The 17,388-nt window shown below is 51.0% G+C and overlaps 1 protein-coding gene across 2 annotated transcripts in view; it reads right to left on the reverse strand.

The window, feature by feature from the left end:
- The window catches only part of cbll1 (Cbl proto-oncogene-like 1, E3 ubiquitin protein ligase), a 39,005-nt gene extending 26,927 nt beyond the window's left edge, over nucleotides 1-12,078 (reverse strand). The window contains exons 1-4 of one of the 2 annotated variants that reach the window (XM_060843293.1): nucleotides 12,007-12,078; nucleotides 9,208-9,375; nucleotides 5,705-5,805; nucleotides 5,543-5,626 (exon numbers count right to left, since the gene is read on the reverse strand). In XM_060843293.1, coding sequence (XP_060699276.1) covers nucleotides 5,543-5,626; nucleotides 5,705-5,805; nucleotides 9,208-9,375; nucleotides 12,007-12,016 — 363 coding nt within the window. In that variant the 5' untranslated portion in view covers nucleotides 12,017-12,078. Of the gene's footprint in view, nucleotides 1-5,542; nucleotides 5,627-5,704; nucleotides 5,806-9,207; nucleotides 9,376-11,799; nucleotides 11,901-12,006 lie in introns of those variants that run through there. The other variant, XM_060843294.1, reaches the window with a different exon arrangement.
- Between the last annotated feature and the right edge of the window lie 5,310 nt (nucleotides 12,079-17,388).

Here is a 17,388-nt window from a genome sequence, read left to right on the forward strand (position 1 = left end):
TGGATGAGCAGAGGGATCTTGGTGTCCATGTACACAGATGTCTGAAAGTTGCCACCCAGGTAAATAGTGCTGTGAGGAAGGCATATGGTGTACTGGGCTTTATTGGTAGAGGAATTGAGTTCCGGAGTCCTGAGGTCATGTTGCAACTGTATAGGACTCTGGTGCGGCCTCATCTGGAGTATTGTATGCAGTTTTGGTCGCCATACTATAGGAAGGATGTGGAGGCATTGGAACGAGTGCAGAGGAGGTTTATCAGGGTGTTGCCTGGAATGGTAGGAAAATCTTATGAGGAAAGGCTGAGGCACTTGGGGCTGTTCTCATTGGAGAAGAGAAGGTTTAGGGGAGATTTGATAGAGGTGTATAAGATGATTAGGGGTTTAGATAGGGTCGACACTGAGAACCTTTTACCGCTAATGGAGTCAGGTGTTACTAGGGGACACAGCTTTAAATTAAGGGGTGGTAGGTATAGGACAGATGTTAGGGGTAGATTCTTTACACAGCGGGTTGTGAGTTCATGGAATGCCCTGCCAGTAGCAGTGGTGAACTCTCCTTCTTTATGGTCATTTAAGCGGGCATTGGATAGGCATTTGGAAGTTATTGGGCTAGTATAGGTTAGGTAGGATTCGGTCGGCGCAACATCGAGGGCCGAAGGGCCTGTACTGCGCTGTATCTTTCTATGTTCTATGTTCATTGAGACATGGAAGAAGGAATGGCAGGATTCAAGCATGAAGAGTTGGGGTGGGGGGGAAGAGATAATGGATTTACGAGACTGGGATGGACAAAGTTAAAAATCACACAACACCAGGTTATAGCCTTACTGATTTATTTGGAAGTACTAGTTTTTGGAGTGCTGCTCCTTCATCAGGTAACTAATGGGGCAGGATCATATCACACATAATTTATAGCAAAATATCACAATGTCATGCAATTAAAATGATATAATGAACAAACTAGTTTGCTGTTTAAGTCTTTCATCTTTTAGAATGGTTTTCTTGAGAATGTGACTTAAAAATAGTTCTGGGATTTAAATATTATTAAACCAAAGCCTGCAACCCATTCTAAAAGATGAAAGACTTAACAGCAATCTAGGTTTGCCCAACATATTGTTTTAATTGCATGACACTGTGATCTTTTGCTATAAATTCTGTGTCTTATGATCCTGCCCCATTAGTTACCTGATGAAGGGGTGGTGCTCCGAAAGATAGGACTTCCAAAAAAACGTGTTGGAGCCCAGAGAGAAAGAGAACAGTGACTGAGTAGACAAAGGAATGGCTAAAGGTCAGCTTGGGAGATTCAGCAGCTGGTAATGAGGACCATCAGTAGCTGACATAGGGTTGTTTGTGGAAGTAGCTCATGTATTGACAAGGCCCAGGTTAGGGTAAGCACATAGGAAGAGATGTTCAGGCCCTAAAATTGTTGAACTCTATATTCAGTCCAGAAGGCTCCAGGGTTCCCAATCAGAAAATGAAGTGCTGTTCGAGCTTGCACTGAGCTTTGCTGGTACACTGCAGCAAGCCCGAGGGTAAATATGTTGATCAGGATACATGGTGGTGTTCGTGGTCTTTGTTAGCAAGGGTACAAGCCCAAACTACTCAACACGCCCTCATAAGAAAATCCCTCCATAACTTGAATGAATGGAGCATCTTCTTTACACTGTTGCCAATGCCAGTTTATCCTTCCTTAGACTTTCACTGAAATGCGGGTGTACTTTGACTGGTGTTCTAGCAAGCTTTCACTATTATTGTATCTCAAATCTACTGTAATAACTAGAAGGTCATAATCATTAACTTCTATTTATAGCATTAATTCATTTATTTTGTCTTGAACACTATGCACAGTTAAGTGCTATTAATTTTGCCTTTTTACTATTTCTTTCCCTTCTTTTATCCTCTTTGCTTCTGTTTTCTAATCATTGAATGCTCTATCTCTTGGAGCCTCATTCGAAATATGAACTGCAGAGTCTCCATATCTTTTGACCTGAGTATCCCCTCTCCTGAGTTTTCCCCTAAACAGCTTTTCAATTCGCCACTTTGCAGCATGGTTCAAGTGAAGTCCAGGACTAACCCCCTTTTATCCCAACACTGGTAGCACTATACATGGACTGATCAGGAGTCAACCAGCTCACCACATTCATCAAATGGTTAAAATTACCAAACATGATGGAAGAATCCTGTAACAATTTACAAGAGATGCACTGGTATTGATGGATAAGAACAGAGATAAACAATTGGGCACCACACATTACAACAATTCTGCCAGAAAATACTTCTAGCTGCAGTGACTCGTCATCACAGAAGCCAGTTGTAATGGAGTAACTAGAAAAGAAAATTTCAACATGGTTTAACTTTCTTCAATGGGAACCTTTTTTACCATGTTCCACGAATAGAGCTAGACCTAAGAACATAAGAAAAAGGAGCAAGTGGTTATTCAGCTCCTCAGGCTCACCCTGTCGTTCAATGAAATCTTGGCTAATCTTCTGTCTTAATACCACCATCTTGCAATATCCAGAGATGCTTTTAATATGTAGAAGCTGCAGTAATTATAACGAGGTCAGCCAAGTGGCCCCTCATTGAATATGTTTCCTGATTGAGGCTACTAATCTGGTCTAATCAGGGAGCGCCTGGCTGACAGGCATAAACAGGAATGTCAGAAGTTCTGTTCACTCTGAGAGCTAGCTCTGAGGAAGCTAGATCAGTTTTAAGGACTTCCCATGTCTAAATGGGGGGTGACATTGTGACAAAATATTGGCCTCTGTACAATTACTTCAGAAACCTATCACTTCCTTCAGCATATTCATCGACTAAGCTTCTACAATCCTCTGAGGTACAGAACTTCAAAGACTCACCACTCTCTGAGTAAAGATGTTTCTCATCTTAGCCCTAAATGATCTGCCCTCATTCTGAGAGTGCCCCCCCCACCCCAGATTTAGATATCCCCAGCCAGGCGAAACATCTACACTATCGACCCATGCAAAATAATGTAGCATATTTGAATGAGATCACATGCATTTCATATAAATCCCGAAAATGTGCACATAGTCTGTTCTTCATCGGACACCCATTATCCTTTCCCAGTCTCCAACTGCAGGAACCTGCCTGATGAATCTTTGCTGTATTTCCCCAATGGCAACCATATCTTTCTGTCAATAAGGATACCAAAACTGTACCTGAGACAATGCCATTTCAATGTTAATTTGAAAGCTGAGCAACTTGAAGCATTAACTCAGTTTTTCTTGGCATAAATGCTGCTGCTGAACCTGAACTTTGGCAGCAATTTTTAATTTTATATCAGATTCCCAGCATCTACAGTATTTCACTTGTCTTGTTTGATTTTGCTTCTTAAAACAAAACTAATGCTAGGAATTGTCTTCTTTTGCAGAATTTTCCTGTTCTGACAGGGCTGGAACTGCAGCGTAAGAGTCTTAATGTCCACCTGATTAAAAATTCTCACTCAATTAGAAAGCAACAATTTGTCACATCTAATTTGAAAAGAATGAACTAGCAATAGCAAAATTTGTTGAACAACACTTGTCAACACAGGTTTAAGAGACCATTTGGCAAAATATCTCAAAAAAGGCTGTTTAAAAACATTGAGGCTCATGGAAGAGAAGAATCAGTATCAGCTTGGATAGAAAGAAGATTAAGCTCAAAAAAAGGTAGGTTATAGAAATTGGTGGCTTTTCAGACTGAAGGACTGCAGATTGTGTTTTCCAATGCCCATAGGCAGGTGTCAACAGCTCAGAAAAAGGCCCTTTAGCTCATCAAATCAATTGATTTGATTTTTCTTTTTACAAGCACTTAGTTTTGATTTGGTGCACATGTAAAGGTGATATTTCTTCCCAATTAAAGTCCATTACATAAATTAAAGATTAAACTGTATACACCCTAGGACTTCTTGCTTTAATTTTCAATGTTTTCTGTGACTGATTCATCAGAATCTATGTTGACTTTAACTTGCTTCCCCTTCAGTTTATAGATGCTATCAGATTCAACTCCTTTGAGTTCTGCCACCTTCAGTTATTATGTCCAAAGTCAGTTTTGCTCCTGCAGGAAGTGTCACTTTGGCTATCACTGATTTTCCCTAATTCTTATGGTGAGACATCTCACACAGATCAAAATGCTTTTTCTACAGTAAGGATTGAATTAGTTCCTACAGCTCCAGTGACAACTTGGTGATCATTACTCTCCCGCCTATTGTCTGTGGTCTCAAGATTTTCCAAAGCTTTAGCTTGCATTGCCTTTGCTGCAATGCTTATAGCAATTCCAGTCCCATGGTCAGAGCTAATTCAGCTTTAATACAAGTTTTTAAACTGACATACTGAATATTGGTTTAGAGAGTAGGATGTCATATTTGCTGATAACACAAATTCTTTAAAAAAGTTTTCATGGGAAGTGGGCCAGCATTTATTGCCAATGTTTAACTGCCTCTGAACTGAGCATATGTTTGGTCATTCCAAAGATAGTTACTGAGTCAACCAAATTGCTCTAGGTCTCACCCTGACAAAGGATGGTAAATTTCCTTCTCTACAGGACATTAGTGAACAAATGGATTTGTTCAGCAATTGACAATTGCATCATCACTAGCGGTTTAATTTTTAATTCTATAATTTTATTGTATTCAAATTTCACCATTTGTCTCGGTGGAATTTGAAGCTACATTGCTAGAATATTAACCTGAGGTTCTGGAATACTAATCTGGTGACATTTACTTACCACTTAACCTATATTGGAGGTGTAGCAGTGAAGATGATAGCAATTGACTTTTTTAGGACACTGATAGGCTAAAAGAATGGGCAGTTAAATGACAGATAGATTTTATTAGAGACATTTTGGCAGAGAGGGAAATGTCTGGGCATTCAGTAGTTCTGTTTGCTGGATGGTTGGTTTGTGATGCAGTGACATCAACAGCACACATTCAATTTCTATATTGCTGAGGCCATTGTGACAGCCGCACTTTTTAAATCTTGACCAAGGCATGGAGACTGTCAGGTTAAACTCATCTAGGAGAAAATGAGGTCTGCAGATGCTGGAGATCAGAGCTGAAAATGTGTTGCTGGAAAGGCACAGCAGGTCAGGCAGCATCCAAGGAGCAGGAGAATCAACGTTTCGGGCATGAGCCCTTCTCCTGAAGAAAGGTTCATGCCCGAAACGTCGATTCTCCTGCTCTTTGGATGCTGCCTGACCTGCTGCGCCTTTCCAGCAACACAATTTCAGGTTAAAATCATCACCAACCATCTCTCCCTCTAATAAGAGAGCAGATTATCTCCTCTACACTCACCCTATGACAGAAGATTAATTCATAGTTAAATGAGATTGCTTAAGTGTTAGCTTACAAACAAGCTTATCTGCAGGAAAACTAATAGCTGTCTAAACCTGCTAGATAAAATTAAAGAATTGGAGTTCATACTTTTCAAGACAATTGTAATCTCGATGAACAGCTCCCAAGTAACTAGTTAAATGCAACATATGAAAGAAGAAGGAAAAAAAAAATCATATTTCTCTTAACTAAAAATCTACTACAGTATTCAGAGGATGTCACTCACCATGCGTCCATATATCTTAATTGGCAATCCACATTTATCACAGAAATGAATGGGAGTGTCATCTTTCTCTCCAAGCAAATTTATCTGTAAAGCATGTTTAAACATCATGATTTATGAAAATATTTCAAAATCAACATGTACAGTTTTTTTTAAGAAAGTTACCTTAAAATCCCAGAAAAACTGCAGAGGAAATCGATGCTGGCTTCCAAACACCTCTCCAGATTTGCATTCATAGCTCCCATCATCGTTATAGTCAAATCCTTCTACATGATATCAAAAGCAAACATTTCACAATAGAACATGACCCCCATACGTAAAAAGTAACAAATTTTGGATTAACTAAGTAATACGAAAGTAAGAAATAGAAGAAAGAGTAGATCATTCTATAAGGAATGAAAGGAAAGCAGGTCAGTTATAATACATAAATTGAAATAGCAGAGCATTTCAAAATACACACGAACAAATCGTCAGCATGGCTTAGCTAAGAGAAAATCATGCCTGATAAATTTACCAGAATTCTTTGAAGTGGTAATAGGGGATAAAGATAAAGGAGATAAAGTGAAAGGGGAAGCGGTGGATGCAACATATTTGAATTTTCAAAGGCATTTGATAATGCATCACACATTAAGATTATATTTGATAATGTACTGTGCACACACCCTTTCTAAGAGCCCTTGGTGTTGGGGTTGTACATTAACATGGACAGACTGGCTAACTAATGGAAAACAGAGTTGGGATAAGGGGGTCACTTTAGGATGGCAATCTGTAACTAGTCAAGTGCAGCAGGAAACAGTGTTATAGCCACGATTATGTACAATACCTCGCAATAATTTTGATGAGGAAAATGAATCTTGTATAACCAAGGTTGCCAATAACTCAAAAATAAGGAAGGCAATTGGTTGGGATGACACAAAACCATATACCTGCAGAGGGATATATACAGATTAACAGAGAGTGGGCAAAAACTCAACAAATGGAATATAATGTGGAAAATGAGAGGTTACGCACTTTGGCAGCAAGATTGGACAACAGGATATTCCTTAAATGGAGAAAAACTGCAGAAAGCAAAATAACAGAGGGATATGGGAGTTCTTTTAGTCACAAGAAGTTAGCATCCAAGTTCAGCAGATAACAGGGAAGGTAAATGAAATATTGCTCATTATTTTAAGGAAACGGAGTGTAAAGGTAGGGACTGGTCAGACCATAGTTGGAATAGTGAAACTGGGCCACTTTTCTAAGAAGTGTATACTAGCATAAAGGCAACCCAGATAATTTTAGTAGTTTGACCTCTTATGGAGAACAGTCTTAGGAAGATAGGCCCAACCTACTCAACCTATGCTTATTGGAATTTAGGAGCAAGAGAAGAGATTTTATTGAAACATTCTTGGGGGAATTGACAGGGTAAATGCTTAAAAGGTTACTTCTTGTTGTAGGACAATCTCAAACCAGAGGGCATAATCTCAGAATAAGGGGTCGCACATTTCGGACTGGGAAGAAAAGGAAGTTCTTCTGAGGGTACCAAAGTTATGAAATTCTTTACTGCAGAGGGATGTCAATTCTGGGTTGCAAAGTATATACAAAGCTGAGATTGATAGATATTTAATCACTAAGGAAATCAAAGGTTACGGGTGAAAGGCAAGAAGCTGTAGCTGAGGACAATCAAAACAGACATAATCTCACTGAATAGTAGAACAAATTTGGCTGAATGGTCTATTTCAGCTCTTATGTCTTATAATCGATTCTCCATTTCTGAATGCCCTCCAATCTTATCTCATTGCTGTGAGGAGGTCCTGGAGAGAGGTCAGAGGTCATCCAGAGGTGGTAGAAAACACAAGATGCAAACTGCCCACCAGTTCAAACAGTGTAACACAAGGAAAGTAAGGTATTACATACTCATTTTTAAAAAGAATCCTTGACAAATTTATATTCAAAACTTTCAAATGCATTTGAATTACTGCCTATTTTGCCATCAATTGGGCAACATCATCTTCCTTGACAAATATAAATGCAATTATCTCAGCTGTGCTTCTTATCTCCATGTGGTGTTTCTCTCATTGGTCCCTAATCGGTCCCATTCTTCCTTAAACCAATCCTGTCACAGAATTATTACTGTGCAGAAAATATTATTCTGCCCATCAATTAGTGCCAATCTTCTGCCAATTACTGATTTTATTATATTCAGCCTGTATCCACATTTATTTTACCCACCTGATGTTGTTACAATTACATTCTTTATCAACGAGGTAAAAACAAGGGTTGCAGATGCTGGAAACCAGATTCTAGATTAGAGTGGTGCTGGAAAAGCACAGCAGTTCAGGCAGCATCCGAGGAGCAGGAAAATCAACATTTCGGGCAAAATTCCTTCATCAGGAATATTCCAGCACCACTCTATCTACATTCTTTATCAACTTGTACTCATCCAGCACCTCCCATTTCACACAACCATTCCAAGGTGCTTCAAGGAACATTATGAAACAAAATACTGAGGCATGCAAATAATTTTCGTCAATATGGTTAAAGACTTGGGCAAAGTGGTTGGTATTAAGGGTTTATGAAAAGAGCTAAGAGGGGTATAGAACTGCAAGGTGGAAATTCCAGTTTAAAAGACTAAGGCAACTGACAGTAAGACCACCAACAGTGAGTTGATTAAAATTGCAATTGCATAAGAGCCCAAGATTAGAGAACTAGAGAGATCCTGGAGAGTTTTGGAATTATATAGGTTTGAGAATTTTCAAATCAAGACATCCCTTGGCCTGTATAGATCAGTAAGTACAGGAATTAAGTAATGACAGTGCCCCATTACTCCAATGGGTGTATTCTGTAGATCACTAACTAATTGGAAATATAAAGAAGGAAAATTTCAGAAAAAAATACAGAAAACTAAAGAATACTGATACTGGAGAAATTCAGTTCTCTTAACATCATCTGATACAGAAATACTGGATAAGATTCTTATAATCACAAACATTGGTTTGGCCTCAAATGGAGCATTCAAATTTATGCAGGGTACAACACTTCAGGATGTGTTTGAAGACTTCAAAACACAAACAGATTGATGAAAATGGGCTTCTTTTTCTGGAGAAAGTTGAGGACATTTGACAGAGGTGTTAACATTCTTAAAAGGTCTTTTCCAAGTAGGGTGGCACGATGGCTCAGTAGTTAGCACTGCTGCCTCACAACGCCAGGGAGCCAAGTTTAATTCCACACTTGGGAGACTGTCTGTATGGAATTTTGTACTTTCTCTCATATCTCCGTTCCCCTCCCACAGTCCATAAAATGTGTAAGTTAGGTGGACTGGCCATGCTAAATTGGATAAAGTGTCCATGGATGTGTAGGCTAGGTTGATTAGGCATGGGCTACAGGAATTGGGTGAGTTTGATGATCCAGTTTGATAATCCGTGTTTGATTGGTGAAATGATTCAAGAACAGAAAATTTAAAGTGGATAGGGAAAGAATAGTGAGTGGTTAGGATCTAGAATGCCCTGGCTTAACAGATTTTGGAGGCAGATTCAATTTTTGCCAAAGGGATAAGGTGGCCCTTTCAGTCACAGGGAGAGGGCAAGGGGTGAGCTGAATTATTCTGTAATTCTCCCCAGGCATGTGTATCTAACAGGGTCCACACCACCTTTTAACCTGATTTTGCAATGAAGCTATCGTGTTGTCACCTTCATCTGCAGTTAGAGACTTTGTAGAATTTCTGCTCATATTTCTCTGAATGCGGGATGAGATCCTATTTCGGTTAGACTGTTTAGAGATTAACTTGATGGGGATACGTCTTCGAACATCAACACCACTCAGACATCCAGAACCATCTGTGCCTTGCAGATCTTTATCTTTTGAAAATAAAATAAAACATGTTTAAATAAATGAATGTTTGTTTAAACACAACACCATAGCCTGGAGGACAGGGAAGTGCATGGGGAGGGAGAAGAATGGAGAGGGGAGGAAGGGCAAGAACGGGGGGAAGACGGGAACGGGGGGAAGACGGGAACGGGGGGAAGACGGGAGCGGGGGGAAGACGGGAGCGGGGGGAAGACGGGGGGGGGGGAAGACGGGAGGGGGGGGAAGACGGGGGGGGGGGGAAGACGGGGGGGGGAAGACGGGAGCGGGGGTAAGACGGGAGGGGGGGGAAGACGGGAGGGGGGGAAGACGGGAGGGGGGGGAAGACGGGAGGGGGGGGGAAGACGGGAGGGGGGGGGAAGACGGGGGGGGGGAAGACGGGAGGGGGGGAAGACGGGAGGGGGGGGAAGACGGGAGGGGGGGGAAGACGGGAGGGGGGGAAGACGGGAGGGGGGGAAGACGGGAGGGGGGGAAGACGGGAGGGGGGGAAGACGGGAGGGGGGGAAGACGGGAGGGGGGGAAGACGGGAGGGGGGGAAGACGGGAGGGGGGGAAGACGGGAGGGGGGGAAGACGGGGGGAAGACGGGACGGGGGGAAGACGGGAGGGGGGGAAGACGGGAGGGGGGAAGACGGGAGGGGGGGAAGACGGGAGGGGGGGAAGACGGGAGGGGGGGAAGACGGGAGGGGGGAAGACGGGAGGGGGGGAGACGGGAGGGGGGGGAGGGGGGGGGGGGGAGACGGGAGGGGGGGAGACGGGAGGGGGGAAGACGGGAGGGGGGAAGACGGGAGGGGGGAAGACGGGAGGGGGGAAGACGGGAGGGGGGAAGACGGGGGGGGGGGGAAGACGGGGGGGGGGAAGACGGGGGGGGAAGACGGGAGGGGGGGAAGACGGGAGGGGGGGAAGACGGGGGGGAAGACGGGGGGGGAAAGACGGGAGGGGGGAAGACGGGGGGGAAGACGGGGGGGAAGACGGGAGGGGGGGAAGACGGGAGGGGGGAAAACGGGGGGAAAGATGGGGGGAAGACGGGAGGGGGGAAAGACGGGAGAGGGGGGAAAGACGGGGGGGAAGACGGGAGGGGGGAAAAGACGGGAGGGGGGGAAAGATGTGGGGGGGAAGACAGGGAAGACGGCAGGGGAGGAAGACGGGAGTGGGGGGGAAGACGGGGGGGAAGACGGGAGTGGGGGGGAAGACGGGAGTGGGGGGGAAGACGGGAGTGGGGGGGAAGACGGGAGGGGGGGGAAGACGGGAGGGGGGGAAGACGGGAGGGGGGGGAAGACGGGAGGGGGGGGAAGACGGGAGGGGGGGAAGACGGGAGGGGGGGAAGACGGGGGGGGGAGACGGGACGGGGGGGGGAGACGGGGGGGGGGAAGATGGGGGGGGGAAGACGGGAGGGGGGGGAAGACGGGAGGGAGGGGAAGACGGGAGGGAGGGGAAGACGGGAGGGGAGGGGAAGACGGGAGGGGAGGGGAAGACGGAGGTGGGGGAAGACGGAGGGGGGAAGAAAGACGGGGGGGGAGACGGGAGGGGAGGGGAAGACGGGAGGGGAGGGGAAGACGGGAGGGGAGGGGAAGACGGGAGGGGAGGGGAAGACGGGAGGGGAGGGGAAGACGGGAGGGGGGGAAGACGGGAGGGGGGGGAAGACGGGAGGGGGGGGAAGACGGGAGGGGGGGGAAGACGGGAGGGGGGGAAGAAAGAAGAGGGGGGAAGAAAGACGGGGGGGAGACAGGGGGGAACGGGGGTGGAGACGGGTGGAGGGGAAGACGGGAGGGGAGGGGAAGACGGGAGGGGAGGGGAAGACGGGAGGGGAGGGGAAGACGGGAGGGGGGGAAGACGGGGAATGACAGGAGGGAGGGATGACGGGGGGAAGACAGCAGGGAGGAAGATGGGGGGGGGAGACGGGGGGGGAGACGGGAGGGAAGCCGGGGGTTGAAGACGGTGGGGAGAAGAGGGGGGGGAAGAAGGGGGGGGAAGAAGGGGGGGGGAAAGAAGGGGGGGGGAAAGAAGGGGGGGGGAAGAAGGGGAGATCAGGGTGAAGAGAGGAGTTCAGGATGGGGGGGGCAATCAGGGTGAGGGGGGGCAATCAGGGTGAGGGGGGGATCAGGGTGAGGGTGGGGGGGGATCAGGGTGAGGGGGGATCAGGGTGAGGGGGGGTCAGGGTGAGGGGGGATCAGGGTGAGGGGGGATCAGGGTGAGGGTGGGGGGGGATCAGGGTGAGGGGGGATCAGGGTGAGGGTGGTGGTGGGGAGATCAGGGTGGAGGTAGGGGTAGGGGTGGGGGTAGGGGTAGGGGTGGGGGTGGAGATGGGTGTAGGGGTGGGGGTAGGGATCAGGGTGGGTGTAGGGGTAGGGGTGGGGGTGAGGGTAGGGGTGGGGGTTGCAGTGCTGGAGGACGGGAAGCACTGCGACAGGCACTTTACCGCGGGGACTCGGCTCGGTCTAGGCCGCGGTCGGTTCTCCTGAGCCGCTCCGGTCCCGCTCGGCCGGAGGTCGAACACATTCAGCACCGTTTACAGTCGCGGCCGCAGCGGCTGCCGGAGAGAAGCCGCCGGGCCCACAGCCAGAGCCCAGAGCAAGAGAAAACCGAGAGAGAGACAGAGAGAGAGCGGGAAGAAAACCACCATTACCCTGATCCATGGTGAGCGGGGCATTGTGGGACAGGAGGGGGCGGCCTCCTCACCAGGACAACGGCTCAGAGCGGGGGGGGGGGGAGGAGAGAGCGGGGGGGGGGGGGGGGGGAGGGGAGAGCGGGGGGGGGGGGGGGGGGGGGGGGGGGGGGGGGGGGGGGGGGGGGGGGGGGGGGGGAGAGGAGAGAGAGCGGGGGTGGGGGAGAGGAGAGAGAGCGGGGGTGGGGGAGAGAGAGGGAGGGGGAGGGGGGGGAGAGGGGGGAGGGGGGGGAGGGGGGAGAGGGAGAGAGAGAGAGGGAGAGGGGGGAGAGGGAGAGAGAGAGCGGGGGGGGGAGGGAGAGAGAGAGGGGGGGGGGGAGGGAGAGAGAGAGCGGGGGGGGGAGGGAGAGCGGGCGGGGGGGGGGGGGAGGGGGGAGGGAGAGAGAGCGGGGGGGGGAGGAGGGAGAGAGTGAGGGGGGAGAGAGAGCGGGGGAGGGGGGGGAAAGCGGGGGGGGGAGGGAGGGGGAGAGCAGTGGGAGTGGGGGAGGGAGCGAGCGAGGGGGAAGGGAGAGGGGGGAGCGTGGGGGAGGGAGCAAGGGGGAGGGGGAGGGAGCAAGGGGGAGAGCGAAGGGGAGGGGGAGGGGGGGGAGCGAAGGGGAGGGGGAGGGCGAGGGAGAGGGGGGGAGAGCGAGGGTGGGGGGGAGAGCAGGGGGAGGGAGACGGGGAGAGGAGAGGACAGGGGGGAGGGGGAGGGGAGAGGGGAGGGGGAGAGAGGGGAGGGGGAGAGAGCGGAGGGGAGGGGAGGGGAGGGGGAGAGAGGGGAGGGCGAGAGGGGAGAGGAGAGGGGAGGGGAGGGGAGAGGAGAGGTGGAGGGGGAGAGAGGAGAGGGGGAGGGGAGAGGAGAGGGGAGGGGAAGGGGAGAGGAGAGGTGGAGGGGGGGAGAGGAGAGGGGAGGGGGAGAGGAGAGGGGGAGAGGAAAGGGGGAGGGGGAGAGGAGAGGGGGAGGGAGGAGAGGGGGAGGGGAGAGAGGAGAGGGGGAGGGGAGAGGAGAGAGAGGGCGAGAGGGGGAGGAAAGGGGAAGGGGAGGGGGGAGAGGAGGAGGGGGAGAGAGGGGGAGGGGGGGAGGGTGAGGGGGAGCGGGGGGGAGGAGAGGGCGAGGGGGAGAGGGAGAGCGAGGGAGAGCGGGGGGGAGAGGGAGAGCGAGGGGGAGAGGGAGAGCGGGGGGAGAGCGAGGGGGAGAGGGAGAGCGGGGGGAGAGGGAGAGCGGGGGGAGAGCGGGGGGGAGAGGGAGGGGGAGAGGGAGAGCGGGGGGGAGAGGGAGGGGAGGGGAGGGAGAGCGGGGGGAGAGCGAGGGGGAGAGGGAGAGCGGGGGGGAGAGGGAGAGCGGGGGGGAGAGCGAGGTGGGGGGAGAGGGAGAGCGAGGGGGAGAGGGAGAGCTGGGGGAGGGGGAGAGCGGGGGGGGGGGGGGAGAGGGAGAGGGGGGGGAGATGGAGAGGGGGGGAGAGGGAGAGCGGGGGGGGAGAGGGAGAGCGGGGGGGGGGGGGAGAGGGAGAGCGGGGGGGGAGAGGGAGAGCTGGGGGGGAGAGCGGGGGGAGGGGGAGGGGGGAGAGCGGGGGAGGGGGACAGCTGGGGGAAAGGGCGAGCGGGGGGAGGGAGGGGGGGAGAGCGGGGGGAGGGGGGAGAGGGAGAGAGGGGGAGGAAGAGCGGGGGGGAGGGGGGGGGAGGGGGAGAGAGGGGGAAGGAGAGGTGGGGAGAGAGGGGGAGGGAGAGAGGGGGGGAGGGGGGGGGAGAGAGAGCGCGGGGGGGAGGGGGAGGGAGAGCGGGGGAGAGAGAGCAGGGGGTGAGGGGGGAGAACGTGGGGGGAGAGCGGGGGGAGAGGGAGGGGGAGAGCAGTGGGAGTGGGGGAGGGAGCGAGCGAGGGGGAGGGGAGAGGGGGAGCGTGGGGGAGGGGGGAGAGGGAGGGGGAGCGAGAGGGAGGGGGAGCGAGGGGGAGGGGAGAGCGAGGGGAGGGAGGGGGAGGGAGCGAGGGGGAGAGCGAAGGGGGGGGGGGGGAGAGCGAGGGAGAGGGGGGGGAGAGCGAGGGAGGGGGGAGAGCAGGGGAGGGAGAGGGGGAGAGGAGAGGACAGGGGGAGAGGAGAGGGGGAGAGGGAGGGGGGGGACAGGACAGGGAGGAGAGGAGAGGGGGGAGAGGAGAGAGGGGAGGGGGAGAGGAGAGAGGGGAGGGGGGGGGGAGAGGGGAGGGGGAGAGGGGAGAGGAGGGGAGGAGAGGGGAGGGGGAGAGGAGAGAGGAGAGGTGGGAGAGGAGAGGGGGGAGGGGGAGAGGAGAGAGGGGAGGGGGAGAGGAGAGGGGGGAGAGGAGAGAGGAGAGGGGGGAGAGGAGAGAGGGGAGGGGAGAGAGGAGAGGGGAGGGAGAGGGGAGGAGAGGGGAGGGGGAGAGGAGAGGGGAGAGAGGGGAGGGGGAGAGGAGAGGGGGGAGAGGAGAGGGGAGGGGGAGAGGAGAGGGGGGAGAGGAGAGGGAGAGAGGGAGAGAGGAGAGAGGGGAGAGAGAGAGGGGAGGGGGGAGAGGAGAGAGGGGGAGGGGGAGAGGAGAGGGGAGGGGGAGAGGAGAGGGGGGAGAGAGGGGAGGGGGAGGGGAGAGAGTGGAGAGGAGAGGGGAGGGGGAGAGGAGAGGGGGGAGAGGAGAGGGGGAGAGGAGGGGAGAGGAGAGAGGAGGGGGGAGAGGGGAGAGAGGGGAGGGGAGAGGGGGAGAGGGGAGAGGGGGAGGGGAGAGGAGAGGGGGGAGAGGAGAGGGGGAGGGGAGAGGAGGAGATGGGGAGAGGAGGGGGAGGGGATGGAGAGAGGGTGAGAGGGTGGTGAGGGGGAGAGGAGGGGAGGAGAGGAGGAGGAAGGAGAGGGGAGAAAGGATACACACTTGATAGGGCAAAGGGATGAGTTAAAGTGTGTGTGTGTTTCAGGGATAGGAGTGATCAACTCAGAGCAGTACTTGGAGCTATGATGTTGTGGCCACAATGGAGACATGGATATCCAAGGTGCAGTCAAGTTTTAATGGGTAGTTAGGAAAGAACTCAAAATGGTAACTGAGGAGAGCTAGGAAGGGACACGAAAAAGATCATTGGTTCGGCCACTGTTGGAATATTGCGTGCGATTCTGGTCTCCTTCCTATTGGAAAGATGCTGTGAAACTTGAAAAGATTTCGAAGGATGTTGCCAGGGTTGGAGGTTTTGACCTATAAGGAGAGGCTGAACAGGCTGGGGCTGTTTTCCCTGGTGGGGAGGATTAGTGAAAAGCCAAGAGCGTTCTACACTTACATGAAGAATAATAGAATGATCAGAGAAAGGTTAGGGCTGATCGTGGATAGTGGAGGGAACTTGTGCCTGGAGTCTGAGGACATAGGTAAGGCCTGAAATGAGTTTATTGCTTCAGTATTCACTAGAATGGGGGAGCTGGTTGATAGTGACAATACTTTGACAATACGAAAATGGATGTGCTAGAAATTCTGGGAAGCATCACGATAGATAAGGCCCCAGGGACAGACCCGATTTATCTAAGGTTACTTCTGTGGGAAGTGAAGAATGTGATTGCTGCACTTCTGGCATCCTCACTCTCCACAGCAGTAGTACCAGATGATTGGAGGGAGGTGAATGTTGTTGCTCTATTCAAGAAAGGGAATAGGGAAATCCCTGGGAATTACAGACCAAGGTACGCAAGGTACTTGAAAAGATTCTGAGAGATAGGATTTATGACTATTTGGGAAAGCATAGTTTGATTAAAAATAATCAGCATAGCTTTGTGAAGGGCAGGCTATGCCTCACGCACCTTATTGAGTTTTTTAAGGATGTGACAAGACAAGTTGGTGAAGGTTAAGCAGTGGATGTGGTGTATATGGGTTTCAGTAAGGCACTTGATAATGTTCCTTATGATAGGCTCATTCAGAAAGTTAGGAGGTATGGGATACAGGGAAACATGGTTGTCTGGATGTAGAATTGGCTGGTGAAAGAAGACCAGGACTTGTAGTGGATGGAAATAATACCACGTGGAGGTCAGTGAGCAGCGGTGGGATCTGTTCTTGGGCCTCAGCTCTTTGTAGCTATTATAAATGACTTGGATGAAGAAAGATGGGTTAGTAAGTTTGCCAATGCCACAAAGGTTCATGGTTTTGTAGATAGTGTCGAGAGCTGTTGCAGCTACAACAAGACAACAACAGGATGCAGTGCTGGGCTGAGAAGTGGCAGATGGACTTCAACCTGGATAAATGTGGAGTGATTAATTTTGGAAGGTCGAATTTGACTGTTGAATACAGGGTTAAAGACAGCATTTTCGGCAGTGAGGAGAAGCAGCAGGATCTTGGGATCCATGTACATAGATCCCTTAAAGTTGTCACCCTAGTTGATAGGGTTTTTAAAAAGGCATGTGGTGTTTTAGCTTTTAACAACAGGGGCATTGAATTTAAGAGCCTCGAGGTTTTGCTGCAGCTGTATAAAATCCCTGGTTAGACCACACTTGGAATATTGTATCCAATTCTGGTTGCCTCATTGTAGGAAGGATTTAGTTGCTTTAGAGAGGGTGCAGAGGAGATTTACCAGGATGCTGTCTGGATTGGAAGGCTTGTCTTATGAAGAGAGGAGAAAATGAGGACTGCAGATGCTGGCTATCAGAGCTGAAAATGTGTTGCTGGAAAAGCGCAGCAGGTCATGCAGCATCCAAGGAGCAGGAGAATCGATGTTTCAGGCATGAGCCCTTCTTCAGGAATGAGGAAAGTGTGCCAGGCAGGCTAAGATAAAAGGTAGGGAGGAGGAGGGACCTGGGGGAGGAGCGTTGGAAATGCGATAGGTGGAAGGAGGTTAAGGTGAGGGTGATAGGCTGGAGTGGGGGTGGGGGCGGAGAGGTCAGGAAGAAGATTGCGGTTAGGAAGGTGGTGCTGAGTTCGAGGGTTGGGACTGAGACAAGGTGGGGGATGGGGAAATGAGGAGACTGGAGAAATCTGAGTTCATCCCTTGTGGTTGGAGGGTTCCTAGGTGGAAGATGAGGCGCTCTTCCTCCAGCCATTGTGTTGCTGTGGTCTGGCGATGGAGGAGTCCAAGGACCTGCATGTCCTTGGTGGAGTGGAAGGGAGAGTTGAAGTGTTGAGCCTGGGGTAGTTGGGTTGGTTGGTTGACGATGCTCTCCACCGCATCTCCTCCACTTCCCGCTCCCCTGCCCTTGAGCCCCGCCCATTCGGTCGCCACCAGGACAGAACCCCATTGGTCCTCACCTACCACCCCACCAACCTCCATATACATCGTGTCATCCATCGTTATTTCCGCCACCTTCAAACGGACCCCACCACCAGGGATATATTTCCCTCCCCTCCCCTCCCCTATCAGCGTTCCGAAAAGACCACTCCCTCCGTGACTCCCTTGTCAG

Source organism: Hemiscyllium ocellatum, chromosome 23 (assembly GCF_020745735.1).
Source record: "Hemiscyllium ocellatum isolate sHemOce1 chromosome 23, sHemOce1.pat.X.cur, whole genome shotgun sequence".
Taxonomy (NCBI): domain Eukaryota; kingdom Metazoa; phylum Chordata; class Chondrichthyes; order Orectolobiformes; family Hemiscylliidae; genus Hemiscyllium; species Hemiscyllium ocellatum.